This window comes from Phycomyces blakesleeanus (genome assembly GCF_001638985.1).
Source record: "Phycomyces blakesleeanus NRRL 1555(-) unplaced genomic scaffold PHYBLscaffold_27, whole genome shotgun sequence".
Taxonomy (NCBI): domain Eukaryota; kingdom Fungi; phylum Mucoromycota; class Mucoromycetes; order Mucorales; family Phycomycetaceae; genus Phycomyces; species Phycomyces blakesleeanus.
The window spans coordinates 551,353-576,874 of NW_017265160.1; the positions used below are offsets into that span (position 1 = coordinate 551,353).

General features: G+C 36.2%; 6 protein-coding genes across 6 annotated transcripts; 5 read left to right on the top strand and 1 right to left on the bottom strand.

The window, feature by feature from the left end:
* Positions 1 to 1,135: 1,135 nt before the first annotated feature.
* On the top strand, positions 1,136 to 5,822 carry PHYBLDRAFT_68328 (hypothetical protein; the record flags this gene model as incomplete). Its single annotated transcript, XM_018441930.1, has 17 exons — positions 1,136 to 1,249; positions 1,372 to 1,526; positions 1,615 to 1,883; positions 1,963 to 2,080; positions 2,141 to 2,249; positions 2,316 to 2,507; positions 2,576 to 2,754; positions 2,839 to 3,172; positions 3,247 to 3,394; positions 3,481 to 3,752; positions 3,820 to 4,034; positions 4,099 to 4,243; positions 4,304 to 4,384; positions 4,459 to 4,538; positions 4,647 to 5,260; positions 5,336 to 5,435; positions 5,498 to 5,822. 17 exons carry the CDS (start codon positions 1,136 to 1,138, stop codon positions 5,820 to 5,822), a joined length of 3,450 nt encoding a protein of 1,149 aa, XP_018285996.1.
* A 545-nt stretch (positions 5,823 to 6,367) lies between these two features.
* PHYBLDRAFT_89450 (hypothetical protein) lies at positions 6,368 to 8,082 on the top strand (the record flags this gene model as incomplete). The annotated part of the gene is made up of 6 exons (XM_018443715.1): positions 6,368 to 6,556; positions 6,653 to 6,851; positions 6,969 to 7,159; positions 7,404 to 7,513; positions 7,594 to 7,768; positions 7,825 to 8,082. Coding segments are annotated over 6 exons (1,122 nt in total), but the record flags the coding sequence as incomplete, so codon positions are not given.
* Positions 8,083 to 8,876: 794 nt separating this feature from the next.
* PHYBLDRAFT_173871 (hypothetical protein) lies at positions 8,877 to 10,225 on the top strand (the record flags this gene model as incomplete). The annotated part of the gene is made up of 6 exons (XM_018437124.1): positions 8,877 to 8,979; positions 9,030 to 9,147; positions 9,181 to 9,190; positions 9,673 to 9,726; positions 9,806 to 9,891; positions 10,090 to 10,225. The coding sequence occupies 6 exons, from the start codon at positions 8,877 to 8,879 to the stop codon at positions 10,223 to 10,225; spliced, it is 507 nt and encodes a 168-aa protein (XP_018285998.1).
* Positions 10,226 to 11,916: 1,691 nt separating this feature from the next.
* PHYBLDRAFT_188917 (hypothetical protein) lies at positions 11,917 to 13,451 on the top strand. Its single transcript, XM_018439583.1, has 6 exons — positions 11,917 to 12,077; positions 12,131 to 12,165; positions 12,254 to 12,323; positions 12,389 to 12,410; positions 12,500 to 12,680; positions 12,775 to 13,451. The coding sequence occupies exons 1-6, from the start codon at positions 11,948 to 11,950 to the stop codon at positions 13,267 to 13,269; spliced, it is 933 nt and encodes a 310-aa protein (XP_018285999.1). The 5' UTR covers positions 11,917 to 11,947; the 3' UTR covers positions 13,270 to 13,451.
* Positions 13,452 to 13,668: 217 nt separating this feature from the next.
* Positions 13,669 to 14,331, top strand: PHYBLDRAFT_68332 (basic-leucine zipper transcription factor; the record flags this gene model as incomplete). The annotated part of the gene is made up of 1 exon (XM_018441931.1): positions 13,669 to 14,331. One exon carries the CDS (start codon positions 13,669 to 13,671, stop codon positions 14,329 to 14,331), a length of 663 nt encoding a protein of 220 aa, XP_018286000.1.
* A 557-nt stretch (positions 14,332 to 14,888) lies between these two features.
* Positions 14,889 to 19,674, bottom strand: PHYBLDRAFT_188918 (Zn(2)-C6 fungal-specific transcription factor; the record flags this gene model as incomplete). Its single annotated transcript, XM_018439584.1, has 5 exons — positions 19,267 to 19,674; positions 18,354 to 18,603; positions 16,242 to 18,172; positions 15,379 to 16,022; positions 14,889 to 15,183 (listed from the first exon to the last, which is right to left on the bottom strand). The coding sequence occupies exons 1-5, from the start codon at positions 19,435 to 19,437 to the stop codon at positions 14,889 to 14,891; spliced, it is 3,291 nt and encodes a 1,096-aa protein (XP_018286001.1). The 5' UTR covers positions 19,438 to 19,674.
* Positions 19,675 to 25,522: the final 5,848 nt, after the last annotated feature.

Below are 25,522 nucleotides of genomic sequence, written 5' to 3' on the forward strand. Positions count from 1 at the left end.
TAAAAGGAAAGAAGGTTTAGTAACAGGTTTTTTAATAATTTCTTCAGGACACAATTTTCTTTTACTTTAAGCTACTCTGTTGCTACTAAATGCTGAGCCATAGCCACTCTTAATGAGTATGAAATAGAATTTCGCATTCAAAAATAAAAAAAAAGCAAAGCTTTTTTTTTTTGGAAATAGCTTCAGAATATCCATAGCAGTAGCATTTCCATTTTCAATAAATTAAGTGCTGATAAGCCATACCGGCATTTGAACACTGTAACAAAATGGAGGACTAAATTTCAGCTACATAAAAAAAAGAAGCATTTAAATAATTATACTATTTGATATAGTTTTCATCATTGGTAATTCTACTCGCCTTTATTTTTCTTATTTTTCCAAAATAATTTTACTTAGCCTTTGTCTTTTGATTAGAATTTAACAAAAAATCAAGCTAGATACTTTCAATATTATTAGTTTCGTAGTGAACATAATTTTTTAGTCTCTATAATCATTGTCATATATTATTATTTGATTTAAAGAAAAACGGTTAAAACGCAAAGGGAACTGCTTTTAAAGGTTGTATGTATTTTGATTCTCAAAGTCCAAAAAAATGATGGCATAATAGAATAAATATCATCGAAAATGCTACTGCTGCAGATAAGTTCTTTGAACAGCATTTCCAAAAAAAAAAAAGCATTTAATTAAGGAAAAACTGAATTTAAATGCTACTGCTACTGCTACAGATGCTCTTAGCCTTTTTCCTATATAAAGAAAACGACCTCTTCCAATTTGAACCTCTTTTTTTATTTGGCTTAGAAAGTAACAAGTGCTTATATCTAATATATTGGGTACTACCATATCAGACTGTTTGTTAGGTTGACTTCTTTATCTATCTACCTCTTTATTTCATAACCTTTAATCAAGTCTTGCATCAAAGTGGCTTGGCTTCGCAGTCCATTCCCCGCTTTCCTACCCAGAAAAAAAAGGTCTATACCACAAGAGACGCATTCAAACCAAAATCGTCTGGCTTCATCGACAATCGGCGGAAACGTATATCTGCTTTCTTTTTCTTCCTTTCAGTAACGACCAAAAGAATTAAAAGAAAAGAGCAGAAGATATGGCCAAATCCTCGATAAATAATAAAGAAACCCCCATGGAAGTCGATTCTCCAAAAGAATGTGACAAGGATCATGACCATACTCATTCTAAAGATGGATTCGAACCTCTTAAGCAAGAGTATTTCGAAGGCAAACACTTGAGTGAACCTGTTAAAGAAATCAAGGCAAGAAGCAATGATTACAAAGAGAATGATATTCTATATCATTATGCGATTCAATTATAATATTTATATTATTTTACTTATTTGTAAATGGATTTCACCCTCTGCAGGACAAATGGAAGCTCTTGCCTGCCTTCCTTAGGGTCAAGGGTCTTGTTAAGCAGCATATTGATTCTTTCGATTACTTTATCAATACTGATCTTCGCAAAATTGTTAAAGCCAATGAAAAGATTACCTCTGATGTCGATCCTAACTTTTATCTCAAGTAAGATTAATTTTAATCAAAAAAAAAGCCAGATGTTCTTTTGAGTCTTATGTAAACATATTTCTGTAAAATCATTTATAAAAAAAAGATATACTGGTATTCGTGTTGGAATGCCAGAACGTACCGATACCGATGTAGCAAACCGCAGCTACACGCCTCACGAATGTCGCCTTCGCGATCTGTCTTATTCAGCCAACATTTTCGTCGATGTCGAATACACTCGTGGAAAGCAAATTGTCAAACGCAAAAATGTTATTATTGGACGTATGCCTATCATGTTGCGTTCATCGCATTGTGTCTTGAGAGGAAAAAATGAAGCTGAGTTGGCACGAATGAAGGAATGTCCCCTCGATCCCGGTAAGGAAGACAAATAAAATAAAAATAGCTAGTTAAGTTTAGAATCAATATATTGAATACACTTGCCGTGATTTATTAGGCGGTTACTTTGTTGTAAAGGGTACAGAAAAGGTTATTCTTGTGCAGGAGCAATTGTCCAAGAATCGTATTATTGTTGATGTGGATAAGAAGGGCAATATTATTGCAAACGTACAGAGGTATGATAGCGATATCAACGTGCTATTATTTGCTAAAATAAGCTGGCTGTAATTTTTTAGTTCTACTCACGAACGTAAATCAAAGACGGCCATTTTTGTGAAACATGGAAAGATTTACTTGAAGCATAACTCCATTGCTGAGGATATACCTGTTATGGTGTTTATGAAGGTAATTATACCGAGTTTTATGGTTATTCAAGTAATGTGTCAATTTAATATTAACACATTAAAATAGGCTTTGGGAATTCAATCGGACAGAGAAATTGCTCAGCTTGTTTGTGGAAATGACCATGATCTTCATGACGCTTTTGCTATTAACTTGGAAGAAAGCTCCAAGCTGCGTGTATTCACGCAGTTGCAAGCATTGGAATTTATTGGATCTAAAGTCAAGGTTAACCGAAAACTTGCTACATATAGAAAGACGCTTGTAAGTCACTCTAACACATCCATTAAATCCTTATTTCGATTCTAACAAAAGAACGTGGCTACTATTAGGCCGAAGAGGCACTCGAAGTTTTAGCTACTGTAATTCTTGCTCACGTACCTGTTGAGAATCTTAACTTCCGTGAAAAGAGTATTTATGCTTCAGTAATGATCAGACGTGTGCTGGTTGCCATGGGAGATGAGGTTCAGGTGGATGATCGTGATTATGTTGGTAACAAGAGACTGGAATTGTAAGTTTATACTCTAATGTGTGGGTATTGTACTTATATATTTAATTATCTTGCTGACGAATTACATCATATTGTCCTATGTAGGGCCGGCCAATTGCTCTCGCTCCTGTTTGAAGATTTGTTCAAGCGATTTAATTCCGATCTTAAGATGAACGCAGACAAGGTTCTTAAAAAACCCAACCGTACCCAAGAATTCGATATTTTCAACCAGCTTATGCTCCACGGTGATCATATTACCAGTGGCTTTATCAGAGCTATCTCGACAGGAAACTGGGTCTTGAAGCGTTTCAAGATGGACCGAGCTGGTATCACTCAGGTCTTGTCCCGCTTATCTTATATCTCTGCTTTGGGTATGATGACTAGAATTTCTTCCCAGTTTGAAAAAACAAGAAAGGTTTCAGGTCCTAGAGCACTCCAGGTAACATCTTACTTTGCTTACAACATTCAAGAAAGCTTTGATCTCAACATTATGTATGTCCATTATCGATATAGCCTTCTCAATGGGGTATGCTTTGCCCTTCTGATACTCCCGAAGGAGAAGCATGTGGCCTTGTAAAGAACTTGGCTCTTATGACACATATTACAACTGACGATGAAGAAGATCCAATTAGAAAGATTGCTTATGCATTGGGTGTAGAAGGTGAATATTAGCATACTAGATATATCTGACCAAGTATATATATAAAGTTTCTCAAACTAATGTCTCTTGCTATGAAAAATAAATAGATATTAACATGCTCACTGGTGCTGAAATTTATCAGCCCAACACTTTTGTCGTAATGATGAACGGTGTAATTTTGGGTGTTACTCAGCGCGCTCAAAAGTTTGTCACTGATTTCCGTCGACTGAGACGTGCAGGCCGCCTGTCTGAATTTGTTACTGTTTTTGTTAACATTCATCAACGTACTGTCAACCTGTCTTCTGATGGAGGACGTATTTGTCGACCTTTGATTATTGTTGATAAGGGAAAGCCCAGGGTCACACAACAGCATATTGATGTAAGAAACACTTTTATGGTGAAAATTGTTATAAAAGTATATAAATTTAATGAATTTCTTTTATTAGGACCTTATTGCAGAAAAGTTAGTTTTTGATGACTTTCTTAAAAAGGGTTTGGTGGAGTATTTGGATGTAAATGAAGAAAGTGATGCAAACATCGCAACTTATGAAGCAGACATTATTCCTCAAACAACCCATCTTGAAATTGAACCTTTTACTATCCTTGGTGCTGTTGCTGGTCTGATTCCTTATCCCCATCACAATCAGTCTCCTCGTAATACGTAAGTAACCTTGAATTTTCCGACTGGCGGCTGCCAGGTGCCAACTGTTTTTTATGTTTTATAGATATCAATGTGCAATGGGTAAACAAGCTATTGGTGCTATTGGCTACAACCAGTTAAATCGTATTGAGACACTTATCTACCTGATGGTGTACCCACAACAACCCATGGTTAAATCAAAGACTATTGAACTAATCGGATACGACAAGGTGAGCATATATATAAATATTTAAAATGTATAAACAAAGTTCTGATAAAATATGTTTTAGCTTCCTGCTGGTCAAAACGCCACTGTTGCTGTCATGAGTTACTCTGGCTATGATATTGAAGATGCCTTGGTCCTTAACAAGGTAAACGTTATTAACAACTTTTTTTTAAAAACAAAAAAGATATTAATTCATTGAACTTATCTCTTGTGTTATAGTCTGGCCTTGATCGTGGATTTGGTCGTTGTCAAGTAATGAGAAAGTATGCCACTTTAGTAAAGAGATATCCAAACGCAACGTAAGTTTTATCTTTTAATTGGATAGTCATAAATGGTTTCTTGTTTCTCTTTATATAAAAAAGAAGACATTCTAATCTTGTGTTTATGTTTTTTGCGTCTTGAAATAGCCACGACCGACTGGCTGATCCTCCAACCCAGGATTCTGATTTGTGGAATCCCAGTTATGATGCGATTGAACAGGATGGTATTGCTGGTGTTGGTGAACCACTTGAGGCAGGCTCGATTTTTGTGAATAAGCAAGTTCCTACAAGTAGTGGTTTGGATCCTGGCGTTGCCAGTTCTGCACAAACTGTATCTTACAAGAGTGCTCCTATGAGATACAAGTCTCCCCAAACCGGTTACGTTGATAAGGTTCTCTTCACGACTACTGAGAGTGATCAAACTTTGATCAAAGTTAATATCCGTCAAACTCGCCGTCCTGAACTTGGAGACAAATTCTCGTCTCGTCACGGACAAAAGGGTGTGTGTGGAATTATTGTCCAACAAGAAGACATGCCATTTGCCGATACGGGTGTGTGCCCAGACATTATCATGAACCCTCACGGTTTCCCATCTCGAATGACGGTTGGTAAGATGATTGAGCTTTTGGCTGGTAAGGCTGGTGTACTTGCAGGTAAACTACAGTACGGTACTGCCTTTGGTGGATCAAAGGTTGAAGATATGAGCCGAATCTTGATGGATCATGGCTTCAATTACTCTGGAAAGGATTATGTTACATCTGGTAAGTCTATCGATATCTATAGTCCTAAAGTTGCCCAATTTTGAGTGCTGCTACTTAACGGTTTTCGGGTAACAGGTATTACTGGCGAACCTCTTTCTGCCTACATCTTCTTTGGCCCTATTTACTACCAAAAGTTGAAGCACATGGTTATGGATAAGATGCACGCTCGTGCTCGGTAAGCTATTTTGGTATACAAGTACTTTATTGGTACGGTGGCTGACACTGAATCTGTTATAGTGGTCCTCGCGCAACACTTACACGCCAACCTACAGAAGGTCGTTCGCGTGATGGTGGTCTTCGATTGGGAGAGATGGAGCGCGATTGCTTGATTGGTTATGGTGCAAGTATGCTACTATTGGAGCGTTTGATGATTTCATCTGATGCCTTTGAGGTGCATGTGTGCGACGTATGTGGTCTTATTGGTTATGCGGGATGGTGTCAGTATTGTAAGAGTAGCAAGAGCATTAAGAAGATGCAGATACCTTATGCCGCCAAATTGCTATTCCAAGAACTGATGGCAATGAACATCTCTCCAAGGATGATCCTTGAGGATGCTCTTTAAATGGCTCTCATCAATCAACATATGCCCATAATATATAGGATTAATTGTAAATAAACAGAAAGACCGCAAGAAAATGCATAATTCTTATGGTCGTGTCTTTGTCGATCTCACGTTTTGTGGCGAATTTGACTAATAATTACTCTCCCCAAAACCTGCATTTCATTTTATGCCTTGATATAGACAAATTCAGTCTTATCCTGGAATAGACTTATATGAAAATGACTATTTAAATGTGTGTTGATGAGGTTTGGTGAGGACGAGCCGATGGATTCACAATCTCTCCTTGTTCTTCCCAACTTCCTTTATTTTATCCTATTATTGTATATCTAATGGATCCCACTACAATGGAATCCAACACGTCTTCTGCTATTCACTTATGCGGCCACTCTTCTTCAAAATGCTTATTCCAAGGATCTACTGAAACCACGCTCGCAATCCCATCTTCATCATCAGACGCAACAGAGTCGAATAATCGTGCCAGCACACCAGAACATGTCAACTTCACTCCTGACAAAACAAAAGCATACTCTTCTGGACCGACACCTATTCAGGGTCTATCTGCCATATTCTTTTCTTCGTGGCTCAACTTGCTCTTAATATTCATTCCTTTTGGGATCATATCTCATTTTTTATGGAGCCCAACGGTTACATTTATTCTCAACTTTATTTCTATTATTCCGCTCGCCAGAATGCTTGGCTTTGTTACTGAAGATATATCTTTACGCACAGGAGAGGTATGACATTCGACTATGACTGGCCCTATAGACCATTACAAGAGGAGGTGGGGGGAGAAATGAAATTGAGATCCATCTTGTACCTTTATTGATTAGGTTATAGGCGGACTCTTGAATGCTTCCTTTGGGAATGCTGTCGAGCTGATTATATCAATTATTGCTCTCACCAAAAACCTTGTAGTAGTTGTACAGGCATCTATGTTAGGATCCATCATATCCAATCTTCTTCTTGTTTTGGGTATGTGCTTTATCGGCGGTGGACTTAAGTTTAAGGAGCAATCTTTTAATGTGACAGGTAAGCTCTCATTCCACATAAATTATCAACAGATTGTTTGTGTTCCTCTATTTCAATAAAACAAACTTTATATTTATGTATATTTTGACCTTTATTATTATTATTATTTTGTTCTAGTGGCCCAGACATCAGCTTCATTATTGTTTATTGCCGTGTCTTCACTCGTAGTTCCAGCCGCTTTTTACAGCTCTAGCCGAGACTCTATGTCGCCTTTAGACCTTAGTCGTGTTATCTTGAATATTTCTCGTGCGACTGCTATAATTTTGCTCATAATTTATTTCTCCTACTTGTATTTTCAAGTAAGTTTGGTGCTAAGAATATGAATAAAGGGGGAACGTTTATTAGTTTATATATAATTAAAGGGGGGGGCAATTTACCTAGTACTGAACTGACAGCATACGTATATTTCTGTACATATTGATTTTCTTCTTCTAGTTAAAAACCCATAATCATCTTGTAAGTTTACCCTTACGGACCAATTTTGATCCTTATGTCTTTTAATATTCTAGTTCCTACAATTACCTTCAGAATCATTTCACAGCAGCAGAAGAGTCTCTCAAAATACACGCGACACCGAAAGAAATCAGACACAGCCAGGAATCTTTGATGAAGAAGATCAAGAAGCACCTCAGATGCCTGCATGGATGGCTATTTTATTGCAAGTCATTATATTATATATAAACATGCATTGTGTTTATCAATATTCATTTTGATTTTTGATCTTTGATTTTGATTTTTCTAGTCTTTTCTTGATCACTGTCTTGGTTTCCATTTCAGCTGAATTTCTTGTCTCTGCTATCGAATCGGTTGTAGAACAGTGGCACATCAGCCAAACTTTTGTTGGTCTTGTATTGCTGCCTATAGTAGGCAATGCAGCCGAGCATGTATCAGCTGTAACAGTAGCGATCAAGAACAAGGTAAAATAAAGCAAAGCATCATTTCTGAGTTTTTTTTGTCTAAGTGGATTTTATAGATGGATTTGGCTCTTAGTATTGCAGTAGGAAGTAGTATGCAGATTGCGCTGTTTGTCACACCTCTGATGGTCTTGCTTGGGTGGATATTGGACGTGGATATGAGCCTGTTTTTCAATATTTATGAGACAGCAGTGCTATTTATTGCGGTTATTATGGTGAGCTACCTAATTATGGATGGCAAGAGCAACTGGCTTGAAGGTATGATGCTTTGCTCAGTGTATATCATCATCGCTATCAGTTTCTATTATTACCCAGACTCTGCTTCAGGGTTGGCATAAGGTTTTGATGTTTATTCCACCGACTCTTCTATTGTTTTATATACTTTGCATAATCTTAACTCTAATAAAAAATATACATATTTTGTTAATCATAATATTTGGAAATACTCATATTTCACATTAATTTATTGAGATGGTAAAAACTGTATTTTCCGGTTCGGACTTGAGCAGTCTGTCTGTAGGAAAATATACTTTTTTATATTTGTATTAGCGAAACCAATTCAAACTCAAAATATTTGTTTTTTATATGTCCGACATTTACTTTTTGAGAGAACGCCAATTCCATAAATTTGACTATACAACTGAGGATACAAAAAGGAAGAAGAGAAAGGCTGATATTCGCATACCCAGATTTAGATAAAGGATATTTGTTAAACTTATTTTATATTATGCTAGTGTAATAATGAGATATATCCATTATACTTTACTGTGGCTTCTCTTGTTACACATCTGGCTTTGGTGCGTCATAAACCAGCCGGTGTGGTCGTAGCTGTTTCTAACGTCGAGAATACCTGTCATAAGTAAACGATATAAAACCAATATTCTTTATTTATCTATTTAGTTTTATTTTATTTTGCATCTCCATCGTTCTTATTTGGTTTACCATAAAAAAAAAGTATTATATATATAAATATATGTATGTATGTGTATTATATCTTTTTTGTTCACTATTAATTTTGGTATTCTTCTCCAATACTATTGTTTTTATATTAGACTTATTGGTAAATGTTGATAGGAAACTGTTTTCTATAGAATACCCTATCCTCTGACGCATGGCTCATTCAAATGTTCAACCAGTCTATGCTGCTCCGCCTGTTATGGTAGAGCAAGTACAGCAGCAACCGCCAGTAGCGTATTGTGCTCAGCCCACACCAGGTATCATTTCAATATCTTGCCAGCTATCATTAACATCTTTTCTTTTTCAGTCTACTATTCTCCTAATAGAATGTCGGTCGTTAATACCCCAAATGTTGTCCCAGTAGCACAGTATGGACCTTATCCCAGAAGTTTTTGCGAGCCCCCGGACTGTTGCTGTTTTAGAGGGTAAGTGGGAAAGGCGTAATTTGTGTATACTAGGCAACTTTGTGTAAGTCTTAATTTCCAACTTAGAGTGGCTGCTCTCTGTCTTTGCTGTTGCTGCTGTGAAAACACTTGTCAGTGTTGTTGAGGTGAAAATCCGACTGAAGGATAACGACTACGACTTCCTCCTTATATATCAGACACAAGCACTACAAAGCTTTACAATCAATATTTTATAAATTTTATAAATTTGACAAGCCTATCCTTTGTTTTCTTTACTGCATTTTTTTTATGAAAATAAAAATTAGAGTTATATTAATACATGTTCTCATTTGGACACATATAATATATATATATAACCGTACAAGCTATTGAATGGCTGTCTGTATGCTGCCATTATTATCAATTGTAGACAATTGACAAATTCTACTAAACGCCTTCTTCAATATGAGCTATAGTAATCAAAACGAAAGAAGAAGAAGATAAGAAAGATAATAATTACCCCCAAATAAAAGTAAATATATAATTAAAAATAATATTATAAATAAGAAAAAGAAAACTATTAGCCGTACAACTTTACCCAATCCAAATACAGTGCGGCTGGTAAACTTTGTCCGTTCTGAAAAATAAAGTAGAATGGACCTTTTATGTTTTATAATAAATTTTTATATATGAAAACCAGAAAACGATTAGAGTTTATAGGATCTTGGTATTTTTGAATTCTGTTATCACCAAGCTGTTCTTTTTACTATCCTTAAACTCTTTACGGTGAGACATCATCTACGTTTCTCCAAAACGTAATCTGGAATTGAAGTCTCGATATTTAAGCAGAGACTCCAAAATAATATTCGTTTATGAGATTTATACCTACTTATATAACAGGTATCCTCTTGTGGTTGTTCGGAGACTATTCTTTCTTTTGGTCTTACATTATGTTATCTAATACTTCTCTCCTTTAACTTAAAGATTTGGGCCAATTACAACTCCATTCTCTCTGATTTTTCATTATGTACAGAAGACAATTCTTGATCATTTTTCTTTTGCTAGTTCTCCAGAATTCATGACACTTACACCTAATACTTACCGTTGGATTTGGTCTTAAAATTGGCTACATACATATAGCGATAATGATTGTGCTTTATTACAGCTTATACTTAAAACAGTTTCTTTAAATCAAACGCCAAATACATATATTGAGGCAAAAGATATATAGTCCAAATTAGCAAGATATCTGCATGTACCATAAATATATAAATCATATGCTTTGATTTCATATTGTATAAACATTCTTTTATTATTATCTTTACCTCTTTTTATTCACTTTGTATTTGATTTTCATATTAATATTATCAAAAAGATAATGCATATATATATATATATATTTGGCTTTCTTAGCAATATAATAAAATATACAGCAAACAATCACCTAATACAAGAAAATAAAGTCCCTGATTTAGCTATACAAGATACCTTCCCTATCATAAAATTTTCATTGAACCTGTCAATTTTCTTCTTCTTCTTTAATATATAGATATATATATATATCAAAAAAACTGCTATGCTCTTTCTAATAATACATGATAGACATTTGGACTTTGTATTCCCATACGAAAAAAAGAAAAATAAAAGACCTAACATTACACCTCAGCCTTTAACGAACCAGTCTTTGTTACACTGTTTGTCTTTGAATGTATGCAACTCCACAAAACAAAGCAGAAAGATTATCCAATTCACATCGCTCAAGGTTTTTACGATAAAGGTAAAGCTGTACTATGTGCTTTAAATCTACGTTTGTTTTTATTATTATTATTAAGCCCAAACTAACGTTAAAACATACAAGGCTTTTGCTTATTAGGTTGTGTTTTATGCTTCTTTACATATATATATATATATATGTTTACTTGCGCTGATGCTCATATTATCAAATCCATTCATATGTTTGTTGGGGTTAATGACATGTGAATATAGTCTTTAGAGTGAATTGAGTATCTTGGTGTGTATAATTTAAAACAGCTTCAGAATATTACGCACTTTATGCCTAAGGAGTATAGTGCCTCAGATTTACTCTATGCATATCATGTGCCAAAATTCACCCCACAAAAAAGTTTAACTTGATGTGCCACATTTTAAGTAACTTCTTTATTCATTAATTGTGAGTTGTCAGAATCGCAATGCAAATCTGTATAATCGACTTGTCAATTAATCCAAGAGATCATTTAGGTACATTAAAGATCTTACTTTTTTCTTTCTTTGTAGCTTATTTATCTTTTACCCCTTCCTGAATCATAGTTTAATTCTGTCAGTATGTGTCTATCTAAGATGAGGGGCAGTTTTAAAGTCTAGGATCAGGTAACTGCCTATTAAAGAAATGATTTTCTACAATACTTGGTTATATTTTATCATCATCGTTATTCTTGCATTGTAAGTCCCGAATGACTATGTTTCAATATTATAGAGTCTGGTTGAAACAAATGGGATATGTTAATGAAAGTACAATGTTTGTTATATTGTATTATGGCTGTTTTCTCTTACTCTCACTTCTTGTAGCTTTATATAGCGCACACACTCACATATACACATGGCTAGCATTCTTCTTTATAAATATATAATTATATATATATATATATATATATATATATGTATATATCCATGCGCGTATCTGCTTGTATGTTTGTGTAAATAAGATTCCATAAGAAAAAAAACCCATGTTGTCTCTTATTAATGTAATTTTATTGTCCGATTGTTCATAAAAGGACATCGATCGAAACGTTGATTCTTTGCCCTTTTTTTTATATCTCTTCTTAAAACTATCCATTCAATTATTATGTCAGGCCTTACTTCTATTCTTCGAGAAAGTGGTCATGTTTCTGTGGCAACCAAGCGTGAATCCACTCCTGTGAATATCTACTACGAGATGTATGGCTACGGAGAAGAAAAAGTCCTGCTAGTGATGGGTAACTATCCTCTTGCCTGGAATTTGTATTAATACATTTAAATCTCTGTTCAGGTCTTGCTACACCTTGTCAAGCCTGGGATAATCAGGTACGCTTTTATTCAAGAGAACAAAAGAAGTAGATGTGGCTCTGTGTAAACCGGAATATCGGCTGAGTCATGATTTTTTCCCTTTTAGATCAAGTTTCTCACCCAGACCGGCAAGTTCACGGTGCTCATCATTGATAACCGCGGCATGGGACATTCTGGTAAGAGTTTCTTATAAACTTCTCTTAGCATCACCAAGCTTACCTTAATAATTTTCTGTGTCTAGATGCACCTGTCGGCCTATACACGTAAGACAGTGCTTCTTGTTTTGTTTTGTTTTGTTTTGTTTGTGTGGCAGTATTTATTTATATTATTCTTCTGCTTCCTTGTCTTGTAGGACAAAGCAAATGGCAGCAGATGCAAGCGATATCCTTGATCATTTCGGATGGACTTCAAACGTGCACATTAATGGAGTCTCTATGGGAGGCATGATCTCGCTAGAGCTTGTACACTCTCAACCAGAGCGCTTTGCATCCCTCACTCTGACTAGCACAACTGCAACACTCAATATACCCACAGTAAGTCAAAAAGAAATAATGAAATAACAAGAAAGAAGAAAAAAAGGGGGTGGTTGTACAAATGGATCCAATGTACTTAATGGTTGTTTTCTAGTTGAAAGCTGTTACCACTATATCCAATCTTCTCCTTTTGTCAAACGAGCCAAAGTCCAGAATTAGTGTCATAGTTGAACTTCTTTATCCCAAGGAATGGCTTGCCAGTAAGCCATCAGACCCTACTCTTGGATTCAACACCAATCGTGAGCTGGCATCCCATCGTTTGGTTGAGCATGCCAAGCTATCCAAGCTCCAGACACTACAAGGCCACATTGGTCAACTATCAGCATGTATGCGCCACTATGTTTCCGACAAGAGACTGCTGTTCATCCGGAACAATGGACCACCTGTCTTGATTATGACTGGTACTTGGGATAATCTTGTGAGACCTCGTTACTCTCACTTAATGCACAATGTATTGGGCGGGCATCTTGAAGTTTTTAATGGTAGTGGCCATGCTCTTCCAGAAGAACAGGTCGACAAGTACAACAAACTCTTTTTTGACCATATGAGCGCTGCCACCCAAAACAAAACAGTCGCCTCCAACCTTTAAGGAACAAAGACTACAAGTCTAAAGGATTTGTTTTAGTGTACTAAAGTTCAACCTTGTCTTTATGTTTTTGCTATTATTACTTGTATCAATTGAAATTCCATGCCTTTATACCAATTCAATTAGTCCTATTATTTTTGAATCACAATAAATTGTAAGTCATATATATATATGTGTGTATATATATTTCAACTCTGACTCAACAAGAAGTATCAGCCCAGCCACAAACTTCCAGTAGACATGCAAATATTAGACGTTTTAGGGAAGCGAGGGTTCTACAAAGTCTTGCTTTGTAGCCAGAACTGAAAAAGGATTAAAAAAAAAGAAAAAAAAAAGCTTGAGCAAACTGAAGAACCCGTTAATTCCCTTTGGTTTCACCTCACATATATAATAATTTTTTTTATGGACCAAGACGATTCTAGTAACCATTCACAGTTGTCCGATCAAGACCATCATAAAAGGAGACCTCACAGTGAAACCAAGCGCATTCAACAAAACAGAGCAGCTCAACGTGCATTCAGACAGAGAAAAGAACAGTATGTCCGGGATCTGGAGAGTAAGGTGCGCGACATTAACAAGTGGAAGCATCGAGTTGAACAGCTTGAGCGTGAGAACATGCAACTGCGAAAGCAATTGTGGGAGGTGTCTGACCAAGGAAGTGACAATCTTGCACCCCTTACAACCAAGCCACCGCATCTGTCAAGGCGAACCTCCTTAGAGAATGATGACAAGATTTGGTCTACAGTCAATCATTCATCATTGGCCATCTCTTGTTTACCACAAACCACAACCCTAAAGCCAAATGATAGAATAGAAGAGGAGAGTTTGTTAGAAGAAACAAAAGAATCTAAATTTACGTCAAGGTCTCCAAGGTATCCTTTTGTCCCCCCAGACGATCCATTCTTACCGCAGGACGAAAATGCTTGTACTTTTTCAATGATTGATGATAAACCAAAAGATGATAATAACGAAGTTTTGGATGATCTTATTGTACTATTGCGGAATCGATACCGTCCCCCGATTCCTTTTCAACCTATTCTATGCCCTGACCCATCTACACACTAAATATCCACACATGTCCTCTTATATTTTTATTTTACACAGTACGCATTATAACTCCACGCATCTTTACACATAATATTCCTTTCTTACCTTTTATTATTAATTATTTATTTGATTTTTAAAAAAAAAGATTCTTGTTACAAAATATCATATCTTTATCTTTATCAATTCATTTGGAAAGCTCTTTTTATATTTATATTTATTTTTATTTTAAAACGGTCAAGTTAAATGAAAGGATAAAGAGGAGGAGAAAAAAAAAGAAAAGAAAAAAAAAGACACCCGAATAAATTAAAACAAAAATAAGAAGAAGACGAAGAAGAAGAAGAAGAAATGGTGCAAGCGAAAAAAAATATAATAAGAATAAAAATAAAGGAAAATAAAGGTAAAGGTAAAAAGACAGTTAAAGAGGACATAGACACACTGTAAAGATAAAATAAGTAAAAGGCATGATTTTCAAACATAAAAATGAACAAATATAAGATACAGTCAGAAGGTACGAAGAGAAAAGCAATAAAGAAATATAATAAAGCACAAAGTAAGGAAGGGGTGGGGCGTAAGTTTTACTGCATAACATGCCCTTCACTTCGTTGGATATCCTCAAAAGGTGCCATTGGCCAAGTCAAGTGTTCGGTATAACTAAGATCGTTCATCGTCTCGTCTTCATCTGCGATGGTGGGAGGGAGGGAGGTATCAAGCAACATATGGTGTGCATGGTCAGACGAAGGTGCAGACATCATTGGGTTTTGGGTTGTCATAAGCTTGCTAATCGGCTGAGTGGCTTGCATAGGGGTGGTATCATTTGGGGTCATAAAAGGTTGTTGCTGTTGGGTCATTCCGGGAGAGGTATCAATATAACTAGATTGTAACATAGTAAGTTGGCTAGGCATATTTTGGTAAGATTGCTGTTGTTGTTGTTGTTGCTGCTGCTGTTGCTGCTGTTGCTGCTGTTGCTGCTGTTGCTGCTGTTGCTGTTGTTGTTGCTGTTGTTGCTGTTGTTGCTGTTGTTGCTGTTGTTGCTGTTGTTGCTGTTGCTGGCTATATTCAACATACATGGATGGATCAAACCCACCAGGACCACCCGGGATAGAGATCGTGTGGCGACGCTGGTGTCCACCTACTGAAGACATATTGGTAGCCGTCAAAGGAGAGTGATGATTATTGTGATTATCATAAAATATAGGTGACGGTTGACGTGATTCTGGACCAGAAGGATTTTGGGTTTCAAGGGAAGCATAAAAATCAGCAGATATATCTGACGAGAAAGGAGTGTTGGTGTGTGTTCGAGGAAAGTACATTGAGCTGCTGCGATACAATGAAGGTGATCTTGACTTTGGTCCGCCCAACGGGTATCCACCCTGTGACAAAGGACGGTTCATGTGTGAACGCCGTACGCCTCGAAGATCTTCTAGCGAATGTGAACCATGGGAATTGAATCCAGGCTGCTTTCGGCGCAAGGTCTGCTTGGTAGGTGGCTGTTGGGACTGAAGTGAAGGTTGGAAATGATGGTGGGTTGTTTGGAGCGGTTGCTGGTGGTGATTAAAGGCCGACATCTGCTGTAACCCGCCGTTCTGCAATATTGAGGCATATCTAGCTGGATCTGCCAACGAAGCACTCGAAGTAAATAACGCAGCTTGACTAACAACTGATTGTGGTGGTCCGATATCAAGAGCATACAGGTTATTTTGAACACGTTGCTGTTGTTGTTGTTGCTGCTGCTGCTGTTGTTGCTGTTGTTGCTGTTGCTGTTGCTGTTGCTGCTGTTGCTGCTGTTGCTGCTGTTGCTGCTGTTGCTGCTGTTGCTGCTGCTGCTGAGGTTGATGTTGCTGCTGAAGCGGTTGAGTCTGATGAGGCGGATTAATCTGTGGCTGTTGCAAGACAATCATAGGTCCCTTTGGAATATTTGTAGGTTTTACTCCCATCGGGCCAGTGAGTGTGTGTCGTCTCGAAGTCTTGGTTGTCTTGGCAGGTCTACCACGCGAAGTGTCAGCAGAAGGAAGTACAGGCGAGGGGGAGGTTGATGAGGGGTCATTGGAATAATGCACTGATGGTGAAGATGATGATGCAATTGAAACAGCAGAACTCTGTGTCATTGGATAATAGCTAGGTGTCTGCACTGGCGGCATCGGTACATGTACATTAATATCATCGGATGCAAGTTTAGAGTCAATGCCGGCAGAAGAAGATGAAGAGGTGTCGACTGCCATTTGACCATACAGCTGACTAAGCTCAGTCTCTCTGAGGAGGGAGTGGAACTCGACGGCAGGTGACTCTGATGCCAAACGTTGAAGGGTAGAAAGAGTCCTAAAGTACTGGCCCTTTGCACACTCTGCCGCACCAATGTCTTTAGCCATATCTTTCTCGTACTGATGGACTGTGGCAGCTGTTGCAGCGCAGTGGATAGTCAACTGGACTCCTCTAGTGGGATAGCTAAATATATCGATGGGCATAGTGTCAATAATGGTTTCAATAATATTTGTGATGTTTGATGCCGACGAGGCGCATAGTTCTTGGTGCGGGAATGCGTTGAGGGGAACGTTGATTTCAGGGAAAGGATAGAGTACATAGTGGCGATGGAGGAGAATCATACTAAAGTGGTACATCATGTGCAAGAAGCCAATGAACTCGTCCGTAACTTGCTGTTTCTCGGCAGGGTAACTGGTCGAGTGTTGAGTGGGCATATAAGACAGAGGGGCTGGCAATTCGTGCACAAATGTCTCTAGGTGTGTGTGAAGCACAAAAAGGCGTGCATGCTCTTCGATAACTTGATGAGCCGAACGTGCATTCGCCTGTTGTTGTTGTCGTGTTGCAACCCGGCGTGTCATCATATAGATATCCGACAGAATTTTTGTGAGCTGGATCACACTGTTGTGATTCATGATCAGCTCCTCGAGTGTCGGGCCTTCTTCTGCTGTGGCCTGGGGGTAATCTGTTGTGCACTGGGTGCTAGCAAAGAATGGCTCTCTGCCTTCTTCGATACTTGTCATCAGATCGTACACAAAGATGACCCAGAATGTACGTTTTTTTGTTTCGATTGTTTGGGCGTCATGTTGACCGGACGTGTCTACTCTTGACAGGCCCAGATCGTTGGCCATTTTTGATGCCACACTTAGAAAGAGGCCGGGGCGGCAGAAGAACCCAGCCCGTCGATAATGTTCTTGGTATTTTGTGAGGAGTATTAAGGCTTGAACGGTTGATACCCGAGGTACGTCAGAGTGCTCGTCGATGAGGGCAAAGGCACGCTGATAAAAGAAAAAGCCTGGGGGAGCGCCTGGCGATTGTTGAGAGGCCTGAGAGGTTTGAGAGGCGGGTGCCCAGCGGGAGGCAACGGCGCACATGGCATACAAAAGCAGTTTTGAAGGACAGTCAGTTTTTGAGACGAGTTTTTTGTAAAAGTGGGGCTTGTGTATCATGGGGGCGTAGGTGTGGACATGGTCAAAATAGGCTTCAATAAGTGCGAGAGGAATGTCCCCAAGAAATTGTTGGACAGCTACATAGGCCTCTGGAGGGACAATGTCTGCTTCGATCATCTGGTTTCTGTGACCACAGCTGCTCACGCTGCCTTGAGTAACAGCTGGACTAGCGGCGGCTGAGGATGATGCAGTGGAGTCGGCGGTGGAGCCAGCGTCAGAATGGGAATCTCCAAAGGGCCCGGAGTACTTGCTGTGCGAGGGAGAATGGCCAGCTTTATCGGTGTGCACACTCGGTATTCGGTCCACACGTTCCTTTATGTCGCTCACATAGAGGGCCTGACCGATTTCGTTGATTGTGAAGCGATCTGCCATCATGGTGGGAGACAATCCAGGACTATATGGTGCAGCAACTGATACGCGCCCGGGTCCGTTTTCTTAAAAAGAAAAGAAAAAATTAAAGTAAAGTAAATAAATAAATACAGAATATTTTGTATCAGTGAAATCACATCATTATATAAAATATAAAATAAATACATGTTATCTATTTTAAATCTATTAAAAATATTTATATATACAGATATATATAAAAATCGTGTTTTTTTTTAATTGTCTCACCTTGGACGATCCCTACATCTGTGGTGTCTTCGAATAAACCGCTTGTATCCTGAAGTGACATGGTATCGTCGAGGATACGGCGTGCGGGACCATCGATTGTTCGTAATGCGCGTTCGACAAGTTGAAGACGAGCTTCGAGGAGCTCGATATACTGCTTTGGTGGGCCGCGTTTTGTCGGTGGTTGCCCAAACACACAAGGACAGTCGGCCTTTCTGCATCTTTCACAAGGTTGAACACCATCGCATTTTACCTAATAAGAATAATGATAATGGTAATGATAATAATAAAAAAGAAAAGCAAGATATATATAAATATATATAAATATATATACAGCAGGAATCAATTAAAAATATGTTTCTTTTTTATGTTTTTTTTGTATATTAATATTAATATTATTTCTTATAAGTATGTATATATATATATATAATAAGAATAAATGAAAATATATATATATATATAAAATATCAATTCAAATCAACCCTGAGCACAGACCAAGCCCACAACATTCTCTTATTCATGCTCAAAAATTATTATTATTATTATTATTATTACTTTTAAAATAGTAAGAGAAAAAAAAAAGGTACCCCAGGGTTATTGTTATAATTGTTATTGGCATTATTATTATAATTATTATTATTTTGTATGTATGTATGTATTATGTATAGTGTATAGTGTATAGTGTATATTGCGCATATATATATTATACATGTATTCATTCGTCAAAAGCTGTGAACCCTGAGACGGATAGAAACAATAAAGAAAGGAAAAAAAAAAGAAAAGAAAATAACCCGGTCCAAATATATATATATATACATATATACATACAGAGAATTATATAGATTTATAGATATATAAAAGAAAGAAAAGAAAAACCCCCTCTCCCCTTCAAGCAAAGTCAAAGGGTAAAGCTTACTTTGCGTTTTCGACATGCATCGCAAGCTCGTTGAATCTTGATGCGTTTGCTGTTCGCATTCGCTCCGTTCTTGTCTTTTTGGGGTTTGGAACTCTTTTTTGGGCGACCGGTAGACTTATTGGTTGTTTCGGGTACGGATTCAGGGGACTGCTCGTAGAATGGAGTCTCCATGGCAATGAAAGAATTACAAAAGTCGAGATCTCAAGTCAACAATCTGGAATGTAAGTAAAAATATGTATGGGTGTAACAAATATATGTATATGTATGTATGTAGGTGCGGTGCGGTGCGGTGCCTTGCACTGACTTTGCTCCTCGCTCTCTTTTACTGGAGTGGTAAAGACAGTGAGAGAGAGAGAACCGAGCAAACTTGGCAAGGTTATAGAATGAGGAGAAGAGGGGAGAGCGCAGTAGGGTTTTTGGGGAAAGAGAGAAAGCCTGTTTTTTTGCACTGGTCTCTCGTTGCTTTTATTCGCGCGGTATAATCGAATGAAAAGGGAAGCCAACCATGTAACCGTGGTGGTTTATACGTTCTTACTGTAATTGTCTGAGTTATAACCTACACAGGACGCTTTTTTATTTATTTATTTATTTATTTTTTTATTTTATTTTATTTTATTTTATTTTTTATTTTATATATATATATTTAGTTTATTCTTATTGTTTGGCTTTGGTAATATAACTATTGGTATTTGAGCTTGTATATACTCCTTCTGGAGTGAAATATATGCCGTGCTTATTTGTTTTTACTACAAGCTAAAGAAGTACCTTGCTAGCTATAGTGTGTATATATAGTGTGTACACAATCTAGACTTGCATTTTATTTTATTTATTATTTTGGGTGTCCATCGATATTCTTTCCAGCCAAGAGCGACCTACTGCTGCACAGGTTACATATAATTCAATCGCCGACATCTATGAACACTTATCCTGGGTTCTTTTTTTTTTCTCCCCTTTTTTTTCCAATCTGGTGATCCAACTATGCCAAACCTGAATAATACTAAAATGAATAGATGAACAGATAGATATATGCATTACAAATAAGTCAAGGTAGAGAGAGAGAGAGGGAGTGAGAGTGAAAAGTAGGTATATATATATATATAAAAGTAGAAATAGGCAAATCAGCATCAGATCTTTGAGTGCAAGATCAAAGAAAGATATTATAATTAATAATAAAATAGAATAGATGTATATAAAAATATATAAAAGAGATAAACCGGGCTAGTTGTGGAAAATACTACAAAAAAAACACAGCTTTTGAGATGGACCAAGACTGATTGTCATGGGAACTGTATCGAATAACTTCTTAAGCTAGGGTCGGACATGGAACGACCTTTATTTTCTATTTTACGCAATTGGTCTCACCATGTAGCGATCGGTGATTTCTCTTTGGCTTTCATGTTCGCTTGTTCAGTGTATTTTATTTTTATTTTTATTTTTATTTTTGGTCTTAAAAAAGAAAGAAACACTCCCACCCTCTTCACACACATATATTCTAAGCCTTACATAATTAATCTAGTCCATATGCTGGATCACCAATACAATAGTAAATACATATTTATTTATTTATATATTACTGATGTTCAGTTATCCATTCATTTCTGCACTGTGGATTTTTTTGTATATACATATATATTCCTATGGTATTAATATTCATCATCTATACGTACCAATCTATATACCAATAATAACAACAAGGTGTAAAATACAAATATTAAAGGCAAAAGATAGATATATAGATGCATACATACATACATAGATGTATATATATATATATATATATATGTATATAACATAGGAAGAAGAGTATAAAAAAATGACACGTGAGAATATCCGTAAGAGTATCTTTAATAGTCCTCAACTTGTGCTCTATTTATTTATTTATTTAATCATTGATTTGTTACTTCAAGTACTACAATCTACCATCTTTATCTACAGGCTAGTATTTCAGACATTGTATTAAGCATTGGTCCATTTGAATCAAAGTGGGTTGGCCTGTGCGGGAAAATTATATAAATATACATTTATATAAATTAAAGAAATTAATAATAATAAAAATAATAAAAAGGCGAAATATAAAGGGAGAAACAAAAAATAAGTAAAATAAAGAGAAAGAAAGAGAACGAGGGAGAGAGGCGGAGAGTACAAGTGATTTGGCTGTGTATAGTGCGGTAAGACCATCGTACGTTCTATAAACTCTAAATAAGGATGTGGGACGAAAGGTAGGAAGGTGTGTCGAGAAGCAGTTGGTCGGTCAACAGGACTGGCTGCCGATCTTTAAGGCCAACGCAATGGATAATAACCCAAGCCAAAACGAGACATCCTTGGATCGGTCTTTCCCTTTAAGCGTTTTGTGACAATTTTTTTTGAAGTAATAAAAATGTCTGTGGGTCAGCCCCCTTATTACTCAATTTACTCATTCATTTCCTATCTAGACCAAGTCTAGTTCATTGGACCTTTAAGTCCATTGTTAACATCAAGAAAGTCGTGCAAGGTATGGGTAGGATAGGAAAATCTTTTATATATATATTATATTATATATATTTTACTTTATATATTCTTGTGCTCTTGTATTCATTTCGCTTTCTCGTAATGCACGTTGCCTTTTTGTTCATGGGAACCCCTTTTTAAACCCAAATTATAACACAATCATTTTTATATACTTGAGAATCAATCAATCAGTCAATCAGTCAATCAGTCAATAGGTAGCTCTTTTATTTCTATGCTTCAACTTTCCTAGCATTTCTCCCAAATGATTCCCTTGCTGAAACAAGAATAAAAATAGGATTAATATCATCATCATAATGTTATTCTAAAATCATCAAAAGTTAAATATCCAGTCATTTCCTCTATCTCTCTCCACCTTACTTTCCTCCTCCTTTTTCGTTTCACAGCACTTTTTTTTTTACTTTATATTGATCGTTATTTTTCTTTGATTAAACAACAATACGAACGCTAATACTGATCATAACCATAATCATAATCATAATATTAGTATTAAAAGAATAAAATCCTGATTTTCTTTATAAAAATCCACTCAAACTGAGAATGCACAAAATACACATGTAATATATGTAGCCCTTAATCTTCAAACGGCTTTTGTACAATAGAGATAGAGTGAGTGAGTGAGTGAGTGAATATGAGAGTGAGAGTGAAAGTGAGAGAGCTTTATGCGGAATACATGTGCTTATCAAGTCATTTTTAACAGAAACTGAAGGCATTGGCACAAATAAACTAAATGGAGCTTATTTTATATTTATAATGGAGATGTATATATATAATATTTTACACAACATAAAAAAAATGACTATTTAAATCGCTGTAGCGATCAACGCCCAACCAAAATAATACATAATAAATAATTCCAGAGTATATATGTATCTTAGATGTCCTAAGTCTTGTTTTTATCACCTGCCTAAAATACAGTCCTTCACTATCGCGTAAGACCCACAGTAACGATGGCAACGATGGTAACGATGACAACGATGACAACGATGGCAACGATGGTAATGATGGTAACGATGACAACGATGGCAACGATGGTAACGATGACAACGATGACAACGATGGCAACGATGGTAACGATGACAACGATGGCAACGATGGCAACGATGGTAACGATGGCAGCGATGGCAACAAATGGAAAAGGAAAAACTTAAACTTGATCCCAAAACAGGCAATTTTGTTTCAATCACATTTACTGACATCACAGCATTACAAACACTGTAAGAAAAAATACGCAAGTTTTTTAAAAAAACTTACAACTCGTGGTAAAATCCTTACAACTTCTTTAATCTCCTACAAGCTTTACCATGTTTAGGACGCTTTAAGCCTAATTAAGCACATTGATTCTAATGTTGAAATAAGAGTTTGGCCACAGAAGACTCTCGAGGTTATATTAGGAAATCAAAAGCTCACAAGATATATAATTGGTCCGGTAAAACTATTTCTGCTGAATATCACTCTACCATTTTTTTGAAGAAAATAAAACACCTTAATAAGGCTTGCTGTGACGTACAAACACTCGTAAATGAAATCACAATGGAATTCTAGTAGTAAAAAACGACTTAGCAGAATTTATGCTGGCTTTACACTCATACTCAGTTATTGTACTGCGGCTTAGACTTCTTTTCTCAAAAGTAAACACTAAGTGCTTTTTAACTACACTAACATTTTTTTTATGTTCCTTAATCAAGATCATGAAAACAATGATACTTTTAACTATGCTGCATACTAAGTAACATTGCTATAGAAAAATACTGCTACATAGATGTGAAGATCAGTGAAAAGGTATTATCAATGTTAATAGCTTTTATGGTCCATTACTAATCAAACTTCATTTCGATCATAATTAGGCTCACATCATCCAGACCATTAAAGGTATGAATACTCAAAATAAAAGTATTGGTATAGTGTAAAAAGAATCAAATACAAAGCTTTGTATTATTTCATGTTCATTCAATATCAAAGGTATGTTATTTAAAGTAAATTCATTCAGATCACAAATACTAAAGTTCTTTTTTTCTTCTTTTTTTCTTTCTTTATGTATAGGTGTAAATTATTTCAGTTATTGCTATCGTTTTTTACTTCTTTCATGCAATATTTCTCAAGTAGTTAGCAAAATTCCTAAAAGACATTGAAGTACTTAGACGCGTACTAGGGCATCTTTTACCCCGAAATTTTCAACTTAAGAAAATAAAATAAAAAGTTTCGACTATAATTTCAGCAGAATTCTATTTTTCAATAAAGCTTTTTTTTTTAATAAACTTGAGTATATGTAACTTCCTAATAAGGATATAATCCCTGGATGTACAGGAAAAGCATTGTAACACTAATGGTTAAATACTGGATTTCTATTGACCAAAACAAAGTTGTAAGGGCTGTGTTTCAAATTCTGCAATTTCTTACAGTGAAATGCGCTCGACATATTTACATCTACACATACACATGCGTGCATACGTGCATACGTGCATACATATATATCAATACAATAAACAACCAAATAACCAAACACAGTAGTGTCAACTTTTTTTATTCCTTTCTTAAACTACTATAACATTAAATTTATAGTTAGCAATCTACCTTGACATGTTTACAAAATAGATAGAGAGAGAGAGGACCAAAGAGTTTAGTGAAACTATTTTATCATTCCGGCTTTCAACCATTTTATAATAGTATATAATATATAAAAGAGCGCGGATAGTTACCTGTAATACAATATATTTCTATTTATAATGGCTGTATAGTATCTAAGGCTACAATGTAGATGAAATAGAAGTCGTGTGTACAAGTATGTAAAGAAATACAGTAAAACACATTTGTAAGGCGCTTAATTCGAGAAAATAGGGCGTATGTTTGGGACAATTTTTTTTCAAAAGCTTTTTTTTCATTTAAGCAAAAGGTTGAGCATACATTATATAAAATAATGAGTCAATAACTTAAGAATACTTTTCTGTATTGTTTATTTGAAAAGAAGATCCATTCATAACGGTTAGTAACTTTTACAAATACGCCTTACAAATCTTTCATTGCCGCCCAGGGAGAAATATATTAGCTCGGGATTCTAATTGAAGAAAGCATCATCATAAATTAATCAGAATACGAAATGTTGTCCTTCAACCTTTCTTTTCTTTTGCTTGTGTGGCCAGCCTCATATGTATTTCAAATGGCCTCACTTTCTTCAAACAGAATTTGGGGGGAAAGCTCTTGTCACTGAAGAAGTTCCGGAAACTGTCGCTTCTAAAGCATACGTCTATCTCTGACTCAAAGAACTTTCTTTTGCCGCGTCGTTGTACAGAAAGCAATTCAATTCTTTACGAGAACAAGTCCTTAAATCTATCAACAGTAATCAACCCCTGATATTTGGAAAGAAGCTGCAAAAGATTCAACCGTATAAGACGACAGTTTTAAACTTTGTCGGCACTGTTAAATCAAAGATATAAAATGGTACTTTTTTCCCTGTCAAGTATACCGATAAACGTGGATATAGCTTTTTTTCTCCCTTTTACCTATTTATTCGTTTCAAAGAAAATCGATTCAAATTGACGCTTAAGCATTTTGGAGACTAGCGAGATAATCTGAAATTGAAGACTATCCTAAAGGCTCTAAGAACGAGGAAATGTTGTCTAATTTTTATTACAAGCTTTACGATTTCTCCAAGGTTAAATCTAGAGCTAGAGAGAGTTTTTTTAATGGCAGAAAAGCATTCAAGTAAAGTATTAACAATGACTTTTACTAGTATTTCAAAACTAAACGATTA

What these genes read in the sequence shown, in the direction of transcription:
- PHYBLDRAFT_188917 (XM_018439583.1), top strand. Translation starts at nt 11,948, where the DNA reads ATGTCAGGCCTTACTTCTATTCTTCGAGAAAGTGGTCATGTTTCTGTG. An exon ending in GTCAAGCCTGGGATAATCAG is followed by an intron (nt 12,166 to 12,253) that starts GTACGCTTTTAT and finishes TTTCCCTTTTAG; the next exon opens with ATCAAGTTTCTCACCCAGAC. An exon ending in GCACCTGTCGGCCTATACAC is followed by an intron (nt 12,411 to 12,499) that starts GTAAGACAGTGC and finishes CTTGTCTTGTAG; the next exon opens with GACAAAGCAAATGGCAGCAG.